At 40.6% G+C, this 24,400-nt stretch overlaps 1 protein-coding gene across 1 annotated transcript in view; it reads right to left on the bottom strand.

Moving 5' to 3' along the window:
- The window catches only part of prdm5 (PR domain containing 5), a 236,592-nt gene that overhangs the window by 198,291 nt on the left and 13,901 nt on the right, over positions 1-24,400 (bottom strand). The window contains exons 2-7 of the mRNA XM_034180554.1: positions 19,820-19,903; positions 17,889-18,011; positions 9,144-9,312; positions 8,853-9,030; positions 682-774; positions 376-497 (exon numbers count right to left, since the gene is read on the bottom strand). Of these exons, the coding sequence (XP_034036445.1) occupies positions 376-497; positions 682-774; positions 8,853-9,030; positions 9,144-9,312; positions 17,889-18,011; positions 19,820-19,903 (769 nt within the window). The remainder of the gene's footprint in view (positions 1-375; positions 498-681; positions 775-8,852; positions 9,031-9,143; positions 9,313-17,888; positions 18,012-19,819; positions 19,904-24,400) is intronic.

Below are 24,400 nucleotides of genomic sequence, written 5' to 3'. Positions count from 1 at the left end.
CCCTCATCCTGACCACAGTGGTAAAACGCAGAGGCTCAGATTAGCTGCTGAGATGGACGTCTTAATCTTAAGTGGACACTTGATTCACATGAAAGGCTGCACAGATCCCTGCTGCCCTACATCTCCGCAATAAAAATAAAGCTATGCAAGTCCAGTTATCAGAGCCGGCCACCCCAGTACACACAGATGAGCAATTAAGCAGAGCAAGTCACGAGAGACGACTCAACATGATAGAGATTAGAACTGATAAAGCACAGTCACTGCTGCTAACACACAAAGAACGCCATCACATTTTGGAAAACACATGAGCATTAGCAGATTCTAAACACACAAATAAAACTGACAACAGCACAGAGAGGGAACAGACATGCAAACCTGTGTGAACGTTCCCTTTATGCTTCTTCAAGGCATCCTTGCTCTTAAATCTTTTGCCACAACTCTCCGCCTTACAGATGAACCTGGCGTCTCCTTTACAGGCTTCCTTGTGCTGCTCAAAACTGCACTCATGGGGCACAGCAGACAAAAGAGTAGGAAAATGTTTTATGAGCTACAGAAAGGAGAGCAACTGCTTTTAAATGACAACAAATTGTTTTATTGGACAGAAAAGTAACAAAAAACTACTAAAATCCAAGGACACATTTTTTTATCCGCGTTTTTTTCCTCGATATTGTTGTTTATTACCTGGACTCTGAGCTGAACGTGTTGTGACACAGGGAGCACTGGTGCACTTTAAAATTGCCTGATGGATCCAGTGATTCAGAGCAATGCAAAACACTGCAGAGAGATGCAAAAATAAAGACAAAGGAGACGACAAAAGGTCGAATGAAATGCAATCACTTGACATGTAAATGCTGAGGTTAAACAATATGTTTTTTTTTACATCCTTAAGTCATATTAAAGCATTGTTCACAATAAATAAAGCCTCTGAATGCTCCAGTCATCTTTGACAGTTGCTTTGTCTACAAACAATACTTTTGTTGAAATGTTATTTGAGGAAGGAATATATCAGCTGTCACGGGAGTTCTAAAAGTCTAGCATAAAAATAAATATTGAAATAACAGCAGAAATCGACATTGTAACTGTCTACATAGTACAAGTAAATCAAATTTCAATTTATTTAATTTATATAGTGCCATATCACAACAAAGCTGCCTGAAGATGCTTCACACAAGTAAAGTCTAACCTTACCAACCCCTAGAGCAAGCACATAAGTAACAGTGGTAAGGAAAAACTCTGATGATTTGAGGAAAAAACCTCAAGCAGACCAGACTCAGAGGAGTGACACTCTGCTTAGGCCATTCTAACAGCTACAAGGTTTTTACACAGTTTTACAAAGGTGAAGAAACAGAAAACAGGAAATCAAAACAACATGCTACAATAACAAAAGAATGTGTATTTGATGAGAAGCCCAAGCAGGCAGTTATGGCACAGGCAGGGGTCATCCAGCATGCCTCATGCCGTCAGGGGGCCTGTTCCCACGGCAATGTCCATTCCAAATGCAAACCGCAGTGTGCAGTCTGTCAGTATGGCACCTGAATATAATACGAGGGGAGCTACAACCACTACCTTTGCTAAACCAAACCAACTTTTTTAGGCTCCTTAGATGACCCCAAAACACAATCAGGATGTTCCCAAAAATAAAAACTGGCCTCAAGCTAGTTATCCAAGATGGCTGCCAAAATAGGGTTTTCACTAAAAGACTTTTAAACAACATATAAACAACTTAAATGTCACAGAGATTCAATGGGAAGACCATTGCAGGTCACAGCAAACTCATTTGTGCCTAAACTAAATTCATTCATGGGTTTAAGATTCAAAATGGCGTCCAAAATGGTCACCAATACACCCTTATCATTGAATCTTTGTGATATTTAAGGTGTTTTAGTGAAAAACCCTATTTTGGTGGCCATCTTGGACGGCATCTTGCATAACTGGCTTGAAGCCAGTTTTTACTTTTGGGAACATCCTGATTGTGTTTTGGGGTCATCGAAGGAATCTAAAAAAGTTGGTTTGGTTTAGTCCTGGGAGGGATGCAAAGGTAGTGGTCGTAGCTCCCCTAGTATGAGGTGTAGGGCCTCCCAAGCTAGCAAAAAAAACAAAAAAACAAAAAACGTGACTTACACGGAAATACGGTATACAGGGTGAACACACTCCTACTATCCTGGTCTGATCGGGAGACCCTAGGCTTACGCCTGTGGGTCTCTGAGTATGACCCCCTGGGATTCACTCGGCAGGTATCGGGTCTTAAATGTGGTGCTGTTTGGTGGTTCTGCTCTCACCCAATGGTATCCAAGGGGTGGGGAGAAAGGGCTTGAGACTGGCAGAATGGGTGGCACTGTTGCAGGGTAGGTGGTGTCCTTTCTGGATGATGTGGATTAACTCCAGTTAGCTGGTAGTTTTTGATGGCATGTGTGGCCCGGGGCATTGCTTGATCCCTTCATGGCGGGTGGTCTTACATCAGGCATTGGCCCAGCCTTACTGTTGGGGTTTAGACCCTTTCTGGGGTCAAAGCTGGGAATTTGCTTCCTGTATTTTGTGCTCAATGGCCTGGTCTCCTTCTGCATATGGCATGGTTTGGTGTGTCTCAACAGTGCGGTTGATCTGGGTTCCCTGAGGAACCTCTGGGCCTCCTGACTAGGTGGGGTGCAGACCCTTGGGCTGCCTGTCCTTTCACCGTGTGTGTCCTCTCCAGTGGTAGCTGGGGTGTTTGGTCTCAGGCGCCTGCCATGGCCTCAGGGATCCCTGTGTGGATGAGGGGGCCTGCTTGCAGCGTGGAGGCAATGTGGCACTGATATAATTCCTCACATGTACTCACTTTATCAAAGCTCTTAATAAATGCATAGATGTATACCTCTTGCATACACTGCACACAAATAAATTCATGTAATTCATATTTATTCAGTAGACTTTAAATGCATAGCAAGCCCTACACAGAGTAAGCCCTGTCTGATTTTTGCCACTACTTTTTGCCTTTTGCCTTCATTTTATCCTTTAATTCCATTAATAGCATTTCACACCTGAAAGTCTGGAACAAGGTCACAGTTAATGTTGATGCATTTTTGATGCATTGTTTACATTTGGTCCAGGTAGTTTGATTTCACATTGCAATGTTGCATTACGATGAAAGAGCATTTCATGAGGTACTTACTGATGCATCACAAAAAATTGGAATATTGTGAAAGTTCATTTTTTTTCTTAGGAATTTCAGTAAGTGGAGAATCTTATATATTCTAGATTCATTATGCATAAACTAAAATGTTCAAAGCATTTTTAAAAAAATTTGTTGATACATGTGGCCTACAGCTCAATATATTTATACAGAAAGAGAGAGAGAGAGAGAGAGAGAGAGAGAGAGCACATGTGTATCTCATAACATTAGCATATTTCATAAGATGAAATTTTGAACTTCTGAAAAGTATTTGTACACTCAATATGTGGTTGGGTTGTTCCCAAGGTGCTGCGGGAGTATGGAGTGAGGGGTCCCTTCTCAGGGCCATCCAATCTCAGTATTCACAAAGCGAGAGCTGTGTTCAGGTCCTCGGCAGTAAGTCAGACTCATTTCTGGTGGGCGTTGGCCTCCGCTATGGGCTGCACCTTGTCACCAATCCTGTTTGTGATATTCATGGACGGTATATCGAGGCGTAGTCAGGGGGAGGAGGGTCTTCAATTTGGTGTACTAAGGGTCTCATCATTGCTTTTTGCAGATGGTGTGGTCCTGTTGGCATCACTGGCCTGCGACCTCCAACACTCACTGGATTGGTTCGCAGCAAAGTGTGAACCGGCTGAGATGAGGATCAGCACCTCTAAATCTGAGGCCATGGCTCTCAGTAGGAGACAATGGATTGCCTGCTCCGTGTAGGGATGAGGTCTGATGCCCCAAGTGAAGGAATTCAAGTACCTTGGGGTCTTGTTCACGAGTGAGGAGACAATGGAGTGTGAAATCAGCCTGAGAATCAGCGCAGCAGGGACAGTACTGCATTTGCTTTGCTGTACTGTTGTGACAAAAAGGGAACTGAGCCAAAACACGAAACTCTCGATCTACTGGTCAATCTTCATTCCTACTCTCACCTATGGTCATGACGGAAAGCATTAGATCGTGGATACAAGCAGCCGAAATGAGCTTCCTCAGGAGGGTAACTGGTGTCTTCCTTAGAGATAAGTTGAGATGCTTGGTCATCCATGAGGAGCTCAGAGTATAGTCGCTGCTCCTTCACACTGAAAGGAGCCAGCTGAGGTGGTTCAGGCATCTGCTAAGGATGCCTCCTTGGCGCCTACCTAGGGAGGTGTTCTAGGCACATCCAGTTAGGAGGACACCCTGGGCAAGACCCAAGACTAGGTGGAGAGATAATATCTCCATACTGGCCTGGGAATGCCTCAGGATCCTCCAGTCAGGTGGTTTCGGGTCCCCTGCTGGAGCTGTTGCCCCCGTGACCTGATCCCAGATAAGCGGTTCAAGATGTATAAATGGTAATGGTAAATGGACTGCATTTATATAGCACTTTTCCATCTGCATCAGATGCTCAAAGTGTTTTACAATTATGCCTCACATTCACCCCGATGTCAGGGTGCTGCCATTCAAGGTGCTCACTACACACCGGGAGCAATAGGGGATTAAAGACCCAAGAGCTCTTAGTGATTTTCCTGTCAGGCGGGGATTTGAACGGAAGATCTTCTGGTCTCGAGCCAACACCTTAACCACTAGACCATCACCTCCCCTATGTATGTATGTATGTATACTTGGTTGGGGCTACTTTTGAATGAACTGCTGCATCAGTACGGCATACTATAGAAGCAATCAGCCTGTGGTATTGCTGAGATGTTATGGAAGCAGTCGTGCTTTGATAGTGGCCTTTAGTTCTTCTGTGTTGTTGGGTCAGGTGTCTCTCATCTTTCTATCAAATTCTCCAATGGGGTATTGTCTATGGGGCCAACAAAATACAGTAATACCATGGTCACCAAATCAGTTACTAGTAATTTTGTCACTGTGAGCAGGTGTCAAGTCCTGCTAGGAAAGGAAATCAGCATCTCCATAAAGCTTTTCAGCAGATAGAAGCAAGAAATAATCTAAAATCTCCTGGTAGATGACTGTCTCAACTTTGGACTGATAAAACACAGTGGACCATCACCAGCAAAAGACATGGCACCCAAAATCATTACAGACTATGGAAGCTTCACACTGGACTTTAAGCAACAATAAGATAAGATGAGATAAGATACGATAAGATTTATTTTTCCTGAAGGAAATTATTTTTTAATTAAATGCAACATTTACTTTGATCTGAGAAGAGGACTTTGGATCAATAAACATCAGTCCAGTTCTTTTTCTCCTTAGCCTAGCCTAGGTAAGATGCTTCTGACACTGTATCTGGTTCAAGAGTGGCTGAACACTACGATTGTGACACTTGTAGCTCATTTCCTGGACACGCCTGTGCGTGGTGGCTCTTGATGCACTGACTCCAGTCTGAGGCCACTCCCTGTGTGGCTCCCCCAGGTCTTGAATCGGCTTTGCTTGAAAATCTTCTCAAGGCTCTAGTCATCCCTGTTGACTGTGTGTGCTTTCAAACAACACTTTTCATTCCAGTCAACTTTCCATTAATGCGCTTTGATCCAGCCCTTCCTGAAAAGCCCACTCTTTCAAAAATGACCTTCTGTGGCTTCCCCTCCTTTTGGACAGGGTCCACGAGTGCCTTTTGGACAACTGTTAAGTCAGCAGTCTTCCCCATGATTGTGTTTGTGTGTACTGAACCAGACTAAGCAATGGTATTTACACCGCAGTAAGATCGTGAGATGCATTTTTCCCCTATTTTGTGGTGATGTAGGCTGCAATTCTCAAAATTTAAATAAAAAAAGTCTTGAAACATTTTCGTTTATATATAATGAATCTAGAATATATAAAATTTTCACTTTTAAATATATGACAATGTCATGTCTCGCAGCCTCACAACAAGAAGGTTCCGTGATGGCTTCCTGCCTGACCCTTTCTGCGTTGAGTTTGCATGTTTTCCTCCTCCCCCTTACCAAAAAGTAGTATATGCAAGTATGTTTCAAGTATACTTCTAGTTTACTTTTTATATACTTATCAGTACTATTTTTTGGTAAGGGCCTCCGGATTAAAACCTCGTTTCTGCTTCAAACTGCACTCCAGTCGTCATCTATCTCAGCGACAGATATCTGAAGCTTTTGTACAACAGTCATTTCCACATAAATTCAGCATTATTTCATCATAAAAGGCAGCGGAAGTGATCACAGCCCCGTGGCTAAATGAGCTGATAGCTGTTCATTATGCATCGGCCATTTCAAAGCATCACGGAATTTTGCAGAGTTTCTGTTTAAAACAACCTCGTTTCTGCTTAAAACTGACTTTAGAATGAGTTAAGAGGTTTATCTTGTTATCTGATGGTTAATAATCCCATTAATCTATTTGCTCGCTTTGGGTGAGACTCTGGCTGCGTTTACATGCCGTTAATATCCGGGATAAGGTCAATATTCCGGTTTCTGAATCATTAGGAATAACCCGTTTACATGCTTAAGCAGACAGAGTTACTCCTGTATACACGGTCATTGGTATCATTTGGAATATCCCCATCTAAACAGCGATGCACGTCTTCCACTGGTGCTTGATTTGGCCTGGCGTTCGTGCAAATCCTGCTTCGTGTAACTTTTCGGCCACCTTCTTGTAAATGTCGCTATCTCTGTACTTTCTACCGTCAATAAAAGACATTATATTCATGTCTTTCATGATACTAATGAAGTACTCGGTTTCCTCCTCGTTCCAAAAGTGTGGTGCTGTGCTGCCGCGTCTGGATTTCCCCATGCTCGTTTACCTCTGCTTCTTTGGTGTCCAGTGGGTTGCACGTGCCGCATACAAGTAGTTGCCGTAGTCAAAAGACCAAGATTCCTTGCGGATAGGACATGCGCAGAACACAAAATAATGTTCCTTTCTATGGGGATAACCCGATGCGCATTTATATGACCTGATATTGGGGGTTAGAAAAGGAGTAACCCAGGGATCATATTCGGGTTTATGAGGATGCATTTATTCTGTGGGCAGCTGGATGAGATGTGCAGAACATACATCTGCTGCAAAGAGATATTATGTGGCTAAGCAGAGGTAAATTTCTGGAACGGTTTTCTGAATTGTTGCCTGAAATTAAAGAATTTCTGAAATGTTCAAACCATTTTGAATATGCACAGCTTTTGGATTTGAAAGCAAGTTACACCTATCAAACCTTCCACACATGGACACACCAGGACAAAGACTGTGCAGAGGTTGAGACTGCACATTATGATGATCAAGTGCAGAGCATCTTGTCAGAATTTGACAGGCGCTTTACTGACTTTGCATCCATTGAGCCTGTTGCAGTTTTCTCTGTTTTCCATTTAGCGAAAATATAGATGTGGACTGTATAATGTCCAAAGTGGCATCACTCTTAAACATGGATAGCTGTGCTATTGAAAATGAGATCCTCATACTAAAAAATGACACTGAGCTCAAATCCAGAGCAACACGGCATGAATGTCCAATTCTGGACTCTAATGCTTATGGCAGGCACTCAGCTCCTACTGTCTGTACGATGAGAGACTGGCTGCCTCCTCTCAGTGCCAGATGTTCCACTAAGGTAGGGAACAACTTTTCTAACTTGAAGCCAGTCCTAGGCCTACTTGTGCTTATTCTTTTCACCATGCATATTTGCTTCAATAATGCATTATTATTGTTGTTAAAACTTTATCTTTGTGCCAGAAAATGGCGTTCAATATGGCTTGGTAGATCTCGACACACTGTCAACTTTAAAAGTAGATCTTGGTTCAAAAAAAGGTTGGGCACCCCTGAATTAGGCTATAACCTCACAAAAAGTTAAAATTTTAAACAAACATTATAGATAAAGGTTCCTGTTTTAGTATAGCAGTGTGTAAACCACCAAAATTCAATTGTATCTTCAATTAAGTCAATTATTATCCATTTGTTTTCTTCTTTAACTGTGATAATAACCTGTGTCAATTTTTGTAATTGGGTCGATAGTCTGAATGATCCAAAACCTCTTCTCATACTACAAACAAACCAAACCACGGTTGAGTTTGATCCAGACTGAGACCAAATGTTTTGGTTGAACCTGCTATTTTGGTCCAGACCAAATGGAAAAGTCTCAATGGCAAGACCAAATAAGGAAGGTGTGAAGGGACCCCAAAATTACAGGAAGAAGAAGAACGGCAACAATCTGTTACCACATGAAGAAACTGTATATATTCTTAATGTTATGAGCCAACTGTGATAAACACGAGGCAAAAAAAAGCTATGAATCCACCAAATAAACAGAATGGTGTTATGGTCTTCAGTTGTGGCTACTTTTTGTGTGTAGGTGCTGTATTTTCTGTTCCTCCTCCAATCAGAGAGGAGTGGTAAGCAGTAGCTCTTTACCAATTTAAGCAACGGGCACATCAACAGGCCATTTATTAGAGATTAAAAAATGTTAATTGAACAAACATGACCTTTATGTCTTTGGCACATTTTTAACTCAAACTGTGTTTTTAAGCCACTTGGTGAGCTGCATCATAGTATCTTACTGAAAAGAGGAATAATATGAGACCTTTTGTCATTTATCAAGGTAAAGTGACAACTGCTGACTGTTTTAGCAATTTAAACTACATTTGCAGTATATATTACTGAAAATGAAATATTTTATCATTATTATCACCATCATCACCCCAACTCTTCACACAATATCATTACAAAGACTACAGAAATCTGTAAATTAATCAACAACTAAAACAGTCTTCAGTTGCAAACAATGCCCTAAAGTTACTGGATGGAAAATGATCAAAAATGAAGTTAAATGAGGGAGCAGTAAACTCACTGGCGCTGCAGGGCCTGTTTGACGGGGAACTTCTTGCCACAGTTTCTGCATTTGAACTCCTTCTCCTCTGTGCTGGGTCTCTGGTGCAGACTCTGGAGGTGAGCGGCCAGGATCTCCTCACTGGGAAAACTGCTCTCACACAACAAGCAAGGGTGGTCCTCCTTTTTTATTACTAGTTCTGTAAAGGTGCGGTACACAAACAGCAACGCAGTTCTGAGAGACGTTTGTGTGAATAGTAAATATCTGTGGTCTAAGATGACAGAAGAGAACATATACATGTGTTATTTGTACCTTTTTCTACAAGATGTTTGGCATCTTTACTGTTCTCATCATCTTTGATGACCTCCTCATCTTCTTCCTCCTCCTCCTCTTCCTCCATATCACTGTCCAGATAACCGATCAGAAGCTCTGTGTCTGTCTCTATGTCATCCACAGCCAGGTAGAAGATATTTTCACCATCCTAAGACAGAGCGACAATAGAACTGCTTTCTCTGATCAGATAATCACATCAGGATCCCGATGAGTCTTGGATCACCTACACTTGAAAAAGCTCTCAGGAGCTGAAATGCTCATTTAAGATTTAACATAACTTCAATATTAAAGCCCATCAAGGTAAAATTTGTGCCCCTGGAAGCTGTTTTATGTGTGTTATGCACCGGTGACCCAGCCAGTCAAAGCAGAGAGACCACTTTATTCCATCCACTAAGTTTGGAAGAATAAATGGAAATGGTTAACTTACCTTTATCTTTCAAAATATGAATCTAAAAGCGAAAGCGCACTGATGTGTGAATTACTATCCCCATGAGATCAGACTGCTGCATAAGAATTTAGGTAGACAGCACGACCAACTAATGACAAAAATTTATGTTTTATATGAAAACTGGGAGCTAAAAAAATTTAATTAAAAGAGACCATCACCAGATCAATGCCGCATAACAATGCCCAAATACCACCACCATACCAACAGAATTCTATGTAAAGCGTTGTAAAATGCCATCACCAGAATGCAGGGCTTTCAAATGGTACCAGTTGTAATATAAATGATAAAAACCATAACCAGTGAAAATATCTGTACAGTATTTAGCACAGTGCTTTAATTTTCCCTCAAAATATTTTATTTTACAAACTATATTTCATTATTTTTGAATGGTTTATTTACTAAAAAGTAAAAACTGAAGGGAATCAACTGTAAGGCCTGAAAGAAGTTTCTGTAGGAAGTATTTTAGCCATAAGGTCAAGTGAGAGGGGGGAGGTGTTGCCTTTTTAAATACCTGAAGGACACTGGACTCATCGGGAGGATTTTGCACCGTCATAACAGACTGATGATGAGGGGAGGTGATGGTCTAGTGGTTAAGGTGTTGGGCTTGAGTCCAGAAGATCATGGGTTCAAATTCCCGCCTGACTGGAAAATCACTAAGGGCCCTTGGGCAAGGCCTTTAATCCCCTATTGCTGCCGGTGTGTAGTGAGCGCCTTGTATGGCAGCACCCTGACATCGGGGTGAATGTGAGGCATAATTGTAAAGCGCTTTGAGCGTCTGATTCAGATGGAAAAGCGCTATATAAATGCAGTCCATTTACCATGATGCAGACACACACACTGTATATGTGGTGTGTCCATAAAGTAACGGTCCTTTTTATTTTTTTTAAAACTATATGGATTTCATCTGGGCTTTCAGTGCTTACCAGTCAAGTGAGTATAAGAGAACTTGTGGAGAGCTGGACATGTCCCAACTTGTCCTCTAACACTACGAAACGGAGGTGTTCCTTTGTTTCGCTTCCAAAGCAAATCGGTCGTTACGCACGAAGCCTCCGCGTGGCTTTCCATGACAAAATCTCTTGTTAAAAGTGAAATCTGCCGGAAAATGGCTGATGTCCAGCTCTTGTGATAACCAGAGAAAGAGCACACGATGGTCTCGTATCCACAGAGCCATCAGCTTAGAAATGATCCAGTGGTTTGTGCCGCGACATCGCAGCCCGGAGCGCGGCGCACCGACCGTCCTTAAAGGTGTCCTTAAAGCTGTAGTTAAAGTCCTTATTCTCTGTGAAGCCCGTAAAATTTTCACCGAAAGCCAGATAAATTTTTCGAATGGTTTCCAGGTGCCTGTCTCTAACAGCTTCTGAAAAATTTCTGATGGAAAAAAAGTCGTTTTCATTCCGCCATTTCCAAACAATGAAAATCCGACGAGGGGGCGGGACCACTCCTTCCACAAGGCGTGCTCACAGGCGAATGACGTCACCGACAGGCGTGGAAAAACTCACGCATGCGCACGAGGGTTCAAGCATTTCTGACGTAAAAACATATGAATGAAATCCATATAGTTTTTGAAAAAAATAAAAAGACCGTTACTTTATGGACAGACCTCGTATGTATGTATGTATGTACTCGTATATATTATTTTATGTTAACGGTTTTATATGATGAAATAAATGGAACATGGAAACTTTTACAGAAATCACTATACAAACGGAGGTTTTGTAGGACAGAGACACCACAGAGGGTGCCATTTTGGAAGTACAAATGTCACAATGTCAAAATAAAGGTTTAATGTCAAAATAAAGGTTTAGAAAATTAATCCCCCAAATTTTCCTAATAAAGGATGCACATCATCCTGGCATGATTAAGCCATATCCAAAAGTTGAGGTCGATCTGACAAACAGTCAGAGAGATATGCAAGCCACATACCCACACACAGACATTTCTTGCTTTATAGATAGATAAATTTCATGGATGGGATGTTCACCAAATACAGACACTGTCTGCAATGATTTCAGATCATTTGTTGCTACATCAAACAAATTAAAAATTGACAAAATAATGAAAGCTATCTGGCACGAAATGCTGCATGGCAAGTCCAAAAAAAAAACAAAAAAAAAAAACACTTGATGCTCTGCACAGTAAATTCATCCAATACAAATAACAACAGATGTAAAACAACTCACGTTTAAGGAAAAAAGAAAGCTTAGATTTGTACTTTACATTTTCATATTTCAATGCCAATGTTGAATCGTCTTGAGAATTAACTGCTGTATTATCATTATATCATTGGCATAAAATAGACAAAATGATACTGACAACAATGTTGTGATACATTTAACATGATGTTTTCTGAGGGAATATATAGTCTAGCAAAATTTGTTATTGTGAAAAGCCTACATGGAAAAATCTAAAATTTATTTCTGTTGTCTGAACTTGCAGAAGTTTGGACTTAGACTTTTGCCCTGAAAAGCTCCTTTTAGCTTTAATGATCATTAAACAGCTACGGACCTGTTAAATATTAAATCTGTGCGAGAATGTTTGATAATAATTTTCACCCAGGTTTAACATTCAAAGAGCAAAACTGAAAATGGTCTTCATGAAATAAAATAACTATTAAACTCATATTGTGCAAACTCAGTTTTTATCGACCTTTCAAATTTTCATGTTTAACATTCAACATTTACAAAGTCCCACAATTGTATGAGTGCAGTTCATTCATTCTCAAAACATGCTTATTCCAATTAAGGGTCATGGGGGAGCTGAAGCCAACCCCACCTGACATGAGCCAAGAGGCGGGTTCACCCTGGACAGGCCCCCAGTCTATTGCAGGTCCACAGAGAGATAGACACACATCTACAGCCAATTTAAAGTTTCCACGTCACCTAACCTGCATGTCTTCCAAGTCCATGCAAATATGGGGAGAACATTCAAACTCCAAACAGAAATGCCCAGGCAGGAAGTGATCCAAGGACCTTCTTGCTGCGAGGAATCAGTGCTGCCACAAATCAGTAATACAAAGTGTCGGGAGATCATCCATGTACACACTTATCTTAAATTTGAATGAAATTGGTCTTGTTCTTGAGATATCATGCTAACAAGGGTGGCAATCACAATATCTTGATGTGACCTTGGAACTGATTAGGCTAACTCTGGTGCAATGCATCAAATGGTAACATTTGTTTTAATTGCACATGGTCCCTTTTAAATAAATTAAATTGAATTGAAAGAGGCTGCAATGTATATCGTAATATGGATTTTAGGCCATATCGCCCATCCCTAACTAAATATGAAAGAAATTTGTCAACTGGTTCTTGAGATATCGTGCTAACAAGTAAAAACAGATAGATGGACATGCCGAACAGTATAATAGCTGGATCAGACAGGTTTTGCCAAAATATTGGATTTACTATTAGCAGATGGTTTATAGTATGAAAACACACCGATCAAAACTGAAGCAGGAAAATGTGATCAAGTCAGTTATAATCATTTATGGTCACGCACAATAAGTAACTGTTGAGTCTGGTTAAAAGCTGAACTCATTACACACAGAAAGTACTCTGTTCATGGCTGATTGAGGTCACAGGTCATGAACCCGAAGCTTTAAACATGTCATTAACTTTTCTGTTCTCAAAAGGTCACGCTAATAAAATCAAAGCTTCATTTTGTTTTAAGTATGGGATTCTAAATATACATAAATAATGATTAAGAGGAGGAAACCTAGACAATAAATGTCACCGTTGATGGAACACAGAGCTTTAACGCACACAGATGACCTTTAAACAACCACTCACCAAGGGCATTTGTATATTAATGGCAGTGACCCCAAGACCTGCAATGTGCATCTTTTATCCCTGCCCCACTTTTTTTTCTTCTTCTTCCTTGAGAGAATAATCATTTATGTTTTATGCAGAAGTACAAGAACTGAAATTTTCCCAGAGCAAGCACTCTACAGCTGTGTGATATTTGAGATTATGTTCATTAATCTTCTATTGAATGTTTTTTGTCTTTAAGGCCACAGTTGCCATATTATTTGTCACCATGCAAAGATGCACAGAAGTGGAAGGAAGACGCTCGTCTGCATTCGTCTGTTTCCATGAGTAAGAAAATGTAACAAGGGACATAACATCGGAACAATGTAATGGGATTGTTTGAAAGCAGCCAGGACTTTACAAACACGGAGAAACCGTAGGAGCACTCCAAAAACCTCAAGTGAATCCAAATTTCCCATGTTTGCACTTTAGTCTCTCCCACTTAAGATGAGAGGAAAAGACGCAAGGAAAAGTCGAGTGACGAAAGCAAAATGTAGGGCAAATGATATCTTCTTTCTTCATCCGTTAATTTCTAATAACTGCCATCAGCTGTTAGTTTATGGGGCTATTCCACAGAGGACCACTCCTTCCCGTTTATTCCCAAATAGCAAATCGGGGCACGTTTTGAAGTGTCACAGTAACTTCATAATCCACCTTTGTCAATCTTGAACAAACTTGGTATACTTAGTTGTTACGGCCATCAGCGGCACCAGATGTGAAACTGCCATCCAGTTTTTGAACTGTTCAATAATTTCATCCAGATTCTCAAAATCATTGATAATACGTGGTCTTCACAGTCATAATGGCTTCAACCATTTTAGAACCTCTTTAAACGGGGTATTCATAGCGACTATGGCTTGAAACTTGTTTCATTGTGCGCCACTTGGGTAAAACTTTTAAGCCACAGCAGCGTTTGTTGTAGTTTTTGATCAGATCTGGCCAAGGGCGCAGCTGCTTTCTTTCGTTTTCAGGTGAGCTGCCAGGTCAGATCTGCACTTTATAATCCAGCCTGTTAGAAGGCAAGTCGGATTAAGCCTAAGGGTGTAACAATACATGTATTTGTATTGAACGGTGTTGGTACGGGACGTTCGGTTCGGTACAGGGCTATGCACAGGTGAGTTTGCATCACATATGTTTACCGTAATTTCTGGACTATAAAGCGCACCTGAAAATTAGCTGCACCCACCAATTTTAAAAAGAAAAAAAAAATTGTACATAAATAAGCCGCACTTGTCTATAAGCCGCGGGTCTACACGTTGTAACATGAGATATTCACACAGAAAGATTTTTTTAACTCTTAATTAAATACGTACCGGAAATGCTTTTTTTCCCTGAAGTGTTACACAAAACTATTGACGCGCACGTGATCCAGCGCACGCCCATGGTGTCCCTGCTCCACACGGAGAACTGAGTCATTTTAGAACTTTTCCTTGAGATTTCATCGCGTGTGCAGCCAGGATCACATGGAGGCTGTGGTAAATGAGACGTTATTGAGGCGCTGTGACTTTTTTGACTTGTTGCGCCAAGACAGAGAACCGGTGGGGAAGGAGGGGGGAGAAGGCTCCGCAGCATCAGTTGACATATTTGTTGTTTATTTGAGAACATTTTATTTAACTAATTACCAGGCAGCACTTTCCAATAATTTTATTTTCCTGTTTGTATAATGTTACAATAAACTATTGGTTTAAACAACAATCAAATTTAGGTTTTGCATTTTGTTCCCAGACTGTACCGAAAATGAACCGAAGCGTGACATCAAAACCGAGGTACGTATCAAACCATGATTTTTGTGTATCGTTACACCCCTAATAAAGCCCTTTCATCCTGTTTTTGCACTTTTTTGGATTGTAAGCGAATATCATACAATGGCACCCTGTGGAATAGCTCTTTTAGCAGTGAATGTGTAAAAACACAAGCATTACACAATGCAGATATGAATGGAACTCTGTGTGCTTGTGGAATTAAGTAAAATTTAACCAACTACAAATTTAGCCAACTTCCAAATTCCAAAATCAGGAGTTCAAACAAACGTATGCAAGCACAGGTTAGTCAGACGTGTCACCACTTTGCCAAGGTCTGGAAGAAAACCCAAACTGCCGCCCTCAGTCGCCCTCTATCCATGCACTGCAACTCCTCTGGAGGATACTCATAGTGGCCTCTCAACTGAAACACCTTCTTGTTTGAACACTTGGCAATTCCAGTCTAATCCAAACGTAACTTCGGGTCTCGAAGCAGTATAACACTAATTACATGCACATGCAGTGTTAGCACAACATGGCGTAATTAGAAGTGTTACTGGTCTACTGTTATTTTTGGTCCCGTGTGACAATGTGTGAACACGGGACCAAAAACAATTGATTCAATGTGGACCAAACAAAATGGAATAACTATGGGTCAGCCAAGAACAATGTGATCTGATTTTGTGAAAAATGAGTTAAAAGTCAAGGTCACAGGCAAAGAGCAAAATGGCACAATGCATATATTGTATACAGTCAAGTACATCAATATTTGGACAGTTACAATATTTATTTTTACCTGTATACATCATCACAATGGAGTTGAAATCACATAATTAAGATGTGCTTGTGGCATACATTTTCATCTTTAAATCAAGGTGTTTAAGAAAAATACTGCACTGACTAGTTTGGAATTGCAGTCATTTAAATAATCCTCTACTTTTCAGAGACCATTGTGCAAAAAATGCATAAAAATTTCTTAGTAAAGCTCAGTGCAGGTGTGCAACAGTCACCACACTTTGAAAGATGACAACTGTTTTTTCAAATCAGAGCTGCTGCAGAAAAGAGCAGATGAAAAACACGCAGCGTGAAACGCTAAGTGGGTGAAGTGGGTGGTCCAGCCGAACCCCCGACCTCCCCTTGCCCACAGGCCAGTTTTAATGCTGCGATTGACCCACAATACAAAAATAATAGTAACACACACAGCGATTGTTAACTAGATTAAAGTTAGATTATTAGTTAAACAGATTAAAGTGAACAACTAACTTTAATCTGATTACTGATTTTGAAAGATTAAGGTGTTAGATTACACATTACTGAAAAAAACAGTCAGATTAGAGCAGGGGTGGGCAACTTGTTCCAGAAAGGGCCAAGAGGGTGCAGGTTTTCTTTGCATCCACTGACTCCACCAGGTCATTTCACTGATTAATATCACTTTGAGCAGATGGAATCAGTTAATCAGTGAAACCACCTGGTGGAGTCAGTGGCTGCAAAGAACACCTGAACCCTCTTGGCCCTTTCTGGAACAAGTTGCCCACCCCTGGATTAGAGTAATGCGTTACTACTTAATGTGTTACCGGCATCACTGGTTGTATGCAAATGGTTTTAACACTTTTAGCAGCTGTCGGTAGCTTCAACCGTTAGACACACTTAATAGGACAATACGTGGCTCATAGCTCTTAACGTCCACAACAAAATAAACCGTTTGCAGAACAACCGTGCAGTCCCCAAAAATATCATTTAATAAACACCCGAACAGAGGTTGTAAGTGGCTCAGACTCAAAGAGAACCGTGTGTTGAGGCATCTTTCATCACATGTAGAGCCACCCACGCTACACCCCTTTATGCATTAATCAGTTCGTCTTTTAGCTGCTGTGATCATGGCGCCGTACTGAACACAGCCCAGACACGGGCTTCATTTCAACGCTTCCGGGTATCTATAGAAAACCTGCGGACGATGTCACACAGGTTCTGGCCAGTATATACAGTCACCAAATGGAGTTCATTCCATTTGGTGTCCAGGGTGATGGACACCAAATGGAATGAACTCCATTTGGTGTCCAGGGTGATGGACACCAAATCACCTTCCAGGGTGATGGACACCAAATCACCTTCCAGGGTGATGGAAAGGGTGTGTATTAGTCAAGAAAAAAGTGATTCAATTTTACAATGGACTAGAACAGAACTGATGTATTGACAAGGCCACACTGAACCAGTTGCTATAACCAACAGGTGGATCATCGACATGTCCCAAGGCTCTTGAAATGGAGCAATATCTACACCTGGTGGACATTCACCATTATTGCAGGTACAACAGAACTGTACCAAGGGCTCTAGTAAATTATAGTATCACTGAATCGCAAAGATGTAATTTGCATGAATCAGTATCAAGCCTGTAAGGCATGGGTGCTTCACTCTGACTGCCCCTTCCAGTATTTCATATATTTTAATTTCTCTCATCTGTAAAGTTAGATCAACATGATCATGTGGGATCTTTCAGATGAACTCATTCAGGTTTTTCATTAAGAAACAGAAAAAAGGTACAGTATCTTTTCATTTTTTCTTTACCCTGTCAAAAAAATATTCTTTCTTTTAACTTTAAAAAAATGTCTTCAATGCCCCTCTTTACACCCGTTTTGATTTTAGTTGTTGCTGACACATGGGTGTAAACATTATCAGCATTTTCCCTTCAGCTAAGTTTGAAGCTTCCATTGTCCGGTGAGAAGAAATGTACCTGAATGGCAGCCAAGTTCTTCTGCTCTTCTGAAGGCGCCTGATGGACAAACCGCAGCCAGTTGGCATAGCGAGGGTTACTAGCATCCAGAATATACAGCACATCTCCCTTACTGCCACGGACCTGAAAGCAAAAAAAAAAAAAAAAAAAAAAAAGAAATCTGCATAAGTTGACAGAACTGAAGAGTTTATTCTTCTTTCTTGTTGCTCTGAAGTTTCGTCTCATTTCATCAAAACATGTTAGTCTTACAGTGGCACCTAATGTTGGAGACAGTCTATACCCCACAATGTGGTAGCCACAGATAACATATCACATTTTATTTCAGTGCCTAAAAACAATGGCATTCTGTGCCATGCAGTGGTGTCAAAAGTACACACATTTGTTACTTAAGTAGAAGTATAGATACTGCAGTTTAAAAACACTCTGGTAAAAGTTAAAGTATCAACTTGACCTCTTTACTCAAGTAAAAGTGAAAAAGTATGTGCTCCAAAACCTACTTAAATATAAAAGTATAAAGTAACCTTTAAAAAAAAAAAAAAGGTAGATGCCACTATATGAATTGAAAGCTTAATTTAAAAACTGATTCGTTCTACATGTGGCCCAAGACCCAAAACCAAAAATTACCCCCCAACACCAGCTTCACGAAAATGTTTCAATTCTAGAAGCTCTGAAATGCAATCTGGGACTATTCCAGACAATAAACTGCAGTGAGTGCAGCATCCATTTAGTGAAGGAAAAAACAAAACAAAACACAACTTTCCTTATTCAAATTCATTCCAGTAGTATTCTGCTCTTACTAGGATGCAGCAGTTTTCTAGTTTTGCAGATAGTTCAGGAGGAAATCACTGAAGAAATTAACACATTGAAAATATGGTTTGACCGAAACAAACTGTCATTAAATAAGACAGGGATGAAGTGGAGCTGTAAGAGTCACTAGGTGTTCACAGGAAACACTTATTTATTTCTGTATGTATGTATTTATTTATGTATGTTCATTGTTAGTTGCTTTTATATTTTCTGTTGTGTTTCTGTTCAGGTTCTTTTTGCTTCTTTCTCTAAAACTGTATATAATAATCATTAGATTATTAACATATAAACAAAAATAAATTTAAGAAATATTACAATTTGAAAACAAATGCACCCGAACGTGATGAGACCTGCTTAATGCTAACTTTTAACATTGAAAATGCCATAGACATGCTAACGCGTTAGCGTCGCTCCCGTTTTTAAGTTATAAAATACATCTATCAACTGTTTCAGAAGACCATAACAGGTCGGTTTAACATAGAAAAGGTAATTAATACTCACAGAAGTATGCTCTTTAGGGTTTTAGCGGGGGAAAATTAAGCGAAAGAAAGAAGGAATAAGCGAAGCAATAGGTCAAAGCCTTGCTTCAATCTGCGAACCACTGCTTCGATTGGTTCACGGTTCAAAGCAAAGCCGTGCTGCAGAAAAGTTGATTACAGGCGCACATGACGTGAAATATATATATATAAACATTAAACTAAAGCCAAGAGTAACGAGGCTGTTTGTTTTAAAAATGTAAGGAATAGAAAGTACAGATACTTGTGTGAAAATGTAATGAGTAGAAGTCAGAAGTAGGCAGAAAAATAAGTAAAGGAGTAAAGTATAGATACCTAAAAAGTGTACTTAAGTACAGTAACGAAGTATTTGTACTTCGTTACTTGACACCTCTGGTGCCATGTGAAATCTGAGCCAATTTAAATCACCAACGTGTTATTTGATCTGCAATGTAATTAAATGTTCTACTTAACACAGAGAAATGGGGGCAGACCTACACGCAGCTGCATCTTTGTTTTACAGGACTACTTTCAATTCCATTTTTCCCTCAAAAGACAAAGTATTGATTTAACCTTGTTTTAATCACATGCACTTTTTAATGCAAGAAGCCAAACCGTGCGTGTAATTACCTCCCACATCAGTCTCGTATCCAAGCTTTCATCCAGCTCACTCGGCAGCTTCTTCTCGCCGGCAAAAGGGCCAAACTTTTCTCCCTTGAAAGCAAACAGAGGGATCACTTGTCAGAGCTGACGCCATTGTGAAACAAACTGGCAACCAGAAGGAATTACAATAAAACAGTATTCTTCTCGGTCCAATTATAACTTATGCACTGCGGATGAATGTTGGATGGCTTGTGAGCATGCCTGCACTATAATGTCGTGGTCAAAGTCAATTACTCAAGAGCCACCGGCCAGATTCTGTCCATTAAAGGTGGGACATACGTGTAAATCCAAAGAATGTCCCGAGCCCAACCAAAGTATTCGTAGAAGTGCTGGCATTTTTGTAATGGCTTTGTGAAGACTGATATATTGCATTTCTATTGCTGAAATGTATTTCTATGATTTTCTAAGTTCAGCAGAAGTAAGAAGGCTGTGATACATGTACTTATTTATTGCCTTTAGTCAACTGTCAATACTGTTTAAATATCTACAGTAAACAGTGCCTTGTGTTTCTGGCCTAATCAAGGCAGGAACGTCCTATGTTAATATAGTCGTTCCATGGTGTGATGGTTAGCACTCTGTACGCTTCATCCAGCAATTTTATTTCAAATCTTGGTAGAACATGAACTTGTATTGTCACAATGTTTAATTCATTACAGTCAGGGATTAAAGCAAATAAAATAAAATAAAATAAAATATTCTGACTTATTTTTTCACAGCCAAATCAAAGCCAAATCAGCTAAATCATCTACCTTTTTATAGAAACCCTTTTGCAATTAGTGCAGCAGATAATATTTGGGTGATTCTTAGACTACGGGCACTTATTATGTCCTTTGATCATATTGTATGAAAAACAGAAAAAAAGGGGAAATTTCACACTTTTATAGTTATCTTTACAATGAAAGTGTTCACCTTTTTTCAGCATCATTATATGCAAATATTGCCGTTTTGTGCTTGTCCCACACCCAGACTTTTGATCTTCAATGATAAAAATGAATGGTAAAGAAACGTTTTTTCTAATGTTTTAAAATATCTCTGAATAAACTATCAGTAAAATAATCAAAACACAACTGGGGTATTCAATGTCATACAACTGTTGTGATTTTTTAAACAAAATGTAGTTGTCCCACACTATTGCCGTAATTTCCACCACAACACTAATGTCCCTTTAAACAGTTTGTATGAAAGATTGTTTGTGTAGTTTCTATGGAGATAAACAGTGACATCAGAGCACATGTATATAGCGCCAAATTACAACAAGCAGTTACCCCAAGGCGCTTTATATTGTAAGGCAATGGTGTGGTGGAAATTACATTTACAAGGCCAATAGTGCCCGTAGCTAAAGAATCACCCATTTACAATGGAATCATTCAAATGGTGAAACAAGCACCAAATTCAGCACAAATACTCCTTAAACATTAGTCTTTTGAAAAAACCTGCTTGCCACTTGAATTTTCAAGTTCTGAGAGAGGGGTTATGTTCTTCTTTATGGGGTAAAAACAGCAAGAATGGAATGGTGACAAAGGTCAGTTTCAGTTTGTGTAGGTGTCAAAAGTTAAAGTTACTCTAATTTTGGTAAAAAGCGGTGCAAATTATTGGTTGAGCTAATAAGATTATTAAATGGAATAGTTTTGACTGTGTTGAATGCTTGGTCTCCACAGTAAAGGTCAAACAATGTTGACGTCCATTGGATTCTATAACATGTGACATATGTTACCCCATAACATGATAACTATGGATGGCACATGGTGCAAACTATTCCTTTTTGAAACCCTATTAACTCAACTAATAATTTGCACCACCTTTTACCAAACTTGGAGTAACTTTAACTTTTGACCCTTGTACAAACTGAAACTCACCTTTGTCACCATTCTTGCTTTTATATAATTTCCAGTCAACTGAATTTACTCCAGGAGGATTCCAATTAAGGTGTAGAAACATCTCAAGGATGATCAGTGGGAACAGGATGCCCTTTAGCTCAATTTTAAACTTCATGGCAAAGGCTATGAATCCATATGTACATGTGATTTATTTTTTTTAATCTTTAATAAACTAGTGTAGTGCCCGTAGGAAGTTTGTATTCCTTTAGAATACAAGGCATTGTAAACAGGGGACAAAGCGTGTCTCAGACCCCTCCCTGGTTAAGGCTGGGTTTCAAGTGTTTCACATAGAATGCCTCCTTGACCCCTCTCTCAAACCATTTCTTCTCTCTGGCTAAGATTTTAACTTCCTTGTCCTCAAACGTATGGTTAGTGTCTTTAAGGTGGAGATGAACTGCAGACTGAGGTCCACTGGCACCCTCTCTGCGGTGCTGGTATAGCCTTTTGTGTAAAGGTTGCTTAGTCTCATCTATGTAGTGTACGTTACAGTTTTCCTGACATCTGACAGAATACACTACATTGCTCTGTTTGTAACTAGGGATCCTGTCGTTAGGGTGAACTAATTTCTGTCTCAAGGTGTTAACCGGTTTCAAGTAAACTGGGATTTTGTGCTGTCTGAAGATCCTCTGTAGTTTTTCCCCTACTCCTGCTAAATAAGGGAGAGACACTCTTCTTCTTGTCTCCATCTCCTGTCTATCTGTCTCTTTGTTCTCTGGGACTTCTGCATGTGTTCTGTAGTCCTCAACCTCCTGTTGCTTGATTTTAAGCCATGTGTCATCGACATATCTGAACCAGTGACTGGGAGGGATGCCTGTGAAAGACGTCAAGACTGTCTTCTCCACTCGCTCCATGTACAGATTGGCCACAATGGGGGATACCGGAGATCCCATCACACAACCATGGGGTCTCCGGTAGAGAAGACCCAATGGAGTCCTCAACAGGAGGTTGAGGACTTTACAAACACATGGAGTGGAGAAGACAGCCTTGACGTCATTCACGGGCATCTCTCCCAGTCACTGGTTCAGATATGTCGATGACACATGGGTTAAAATCAAGCAACAGGAGGTCGAGGACTTTACAGAACACATCAATTTGGTGGATTCCAATATCAAGTTCACACGTGAGGATGCCAGAAACAACCATTTAGCCTTCTTGGACTGTGATATTACGATTGGAGAGAACAGGCAGCTCCAGACAGAGGTTTACAGAAAACCCACTCACACTGATCAATATCTGCTCTTTGGCTCAAACCACCCCCTTGAACACAAGCTCGGGGTGATCAGGACTCTTCAACACAGAGCCTTACAGGTGCCCACAACTGCAGAGGGAAGGGCTAAAGAACAACAACTTGTCCGGAAAGCCCTCACAGTATGTGGGTACCCACGATGGTCCCTGGACAAAGTGCAGAAGTCCCAGAGAACAAAGAGACCAGATAGACAGGAGACGGAGACAAGAAGAAGAAGAGTGTCTCTCCCTTATTTCGCAGGAGTAGGGGAAAAACTACAGAGGATCTTCAGACAGCACAAAATCCCAGTTTACTTGAAACCAGTTAACACCTTGAGACAGAAATTAGTTCACCCTAAGGACAGGATCCCTAGTTACAAACAGAGCAATGTAGTGTATTATATCAGATGTCAGGAAAACTGTAACGTACACTACATAGGTGAGACTAAGCAACCTTTACACAAAAGGCTATACCAGCACCGCAGAGAGGGCGCCAGTGGACCTCAGTCTGCAGTTCATCACCACCTTAAAGACACTAACCAAACATTTGAGGACAAAGAAGTTAAAGTCTTAGCCAGAGAGAAGAAATGGTTTGAGAGAGGGGTCAAGGAAGCATTCTATGTGAAACAGTTGAAACCCAGCCTTAACCGGGGAGGGGGTCTGAGACACACTTTGTCCCCTGTTTACAATGGGGTACTCAGGTCAAAGCAGTTTCAGTCTTTTGTTCATGGTAATGAGTCATTCACGTCATCAGGAGAGTCGTCAAGGGAGCCGTCAGGAGAGGCGTCCGTCCCATCATTAGGAGGGACAGCTGCCCTGTCATTAGGAGGGTGCTAACTAGAGCACAATAGGTGCTAATTAGAGCTATTGTGTAGTCACTAGCCTATAGCAGTCTGCCTCTCGGTAGGAGGGGTCTGGTTAGGTTTAAAACTCCAGCTTTTGTGGCTTCTGTTTATTCTTCTCTACAAGAGTCAAGACAGACGTCAGACTACCGGAGCAAGAATTTTAGCTGAGGAAGCTTCTGCTATTTGAAGCAAAACACCCTCGTGTCAATCAACCCACTACAGTCGAAGATTCAAGCTTCTCTACTTAATAAGGGAGGTGACAAAAGAACCTGATGGCCACTCTGTCAGAGCTCCAGCATTCGTCTGTGGAGAGAGGAGAACCTTCCAGAAGGACAACCATCTCTGCAGTAATCCACCAATCAGGCCTGTATGGTAGAGTGGCCAGATAGAAGCCACTCGTTAGTAAAAGGCACATGTCAGCCCACCTGGAGTTTGCCAAAAGGCATCTGAAGGACTCTCAGACCATGAAAATCCAAATTCTCATGAGACAAAGATTGAATTCTTTGGTGTGAATGCCAGGTGTCATGTTTGGAGGAAACCAGGCACCATCCCTACAGTGAAGCAAGGGGGTGGCAGCATTATGCTGTAAGGATGTTGGGGGA

The sequence above is a fragment of the Thalassophryne amazonica genome, chromosome 10, assembly GCF_902500255.1.
Source record: "Thalassophryne amazonica chromosome 10, fThaAma1.1, whole genome shotgun sequence".
In the NCBI taxonomy this organism is placed as follows: Eukaryota; Metazoa; Chordata; class Actinopteri; order Batrachoidiformes; family Batrachoididae; genus Thalassophryne; species Thalassophryne amazonica.
This window is presented reverse-complemented; position numbering and strand designations above follow the sequence as displayed.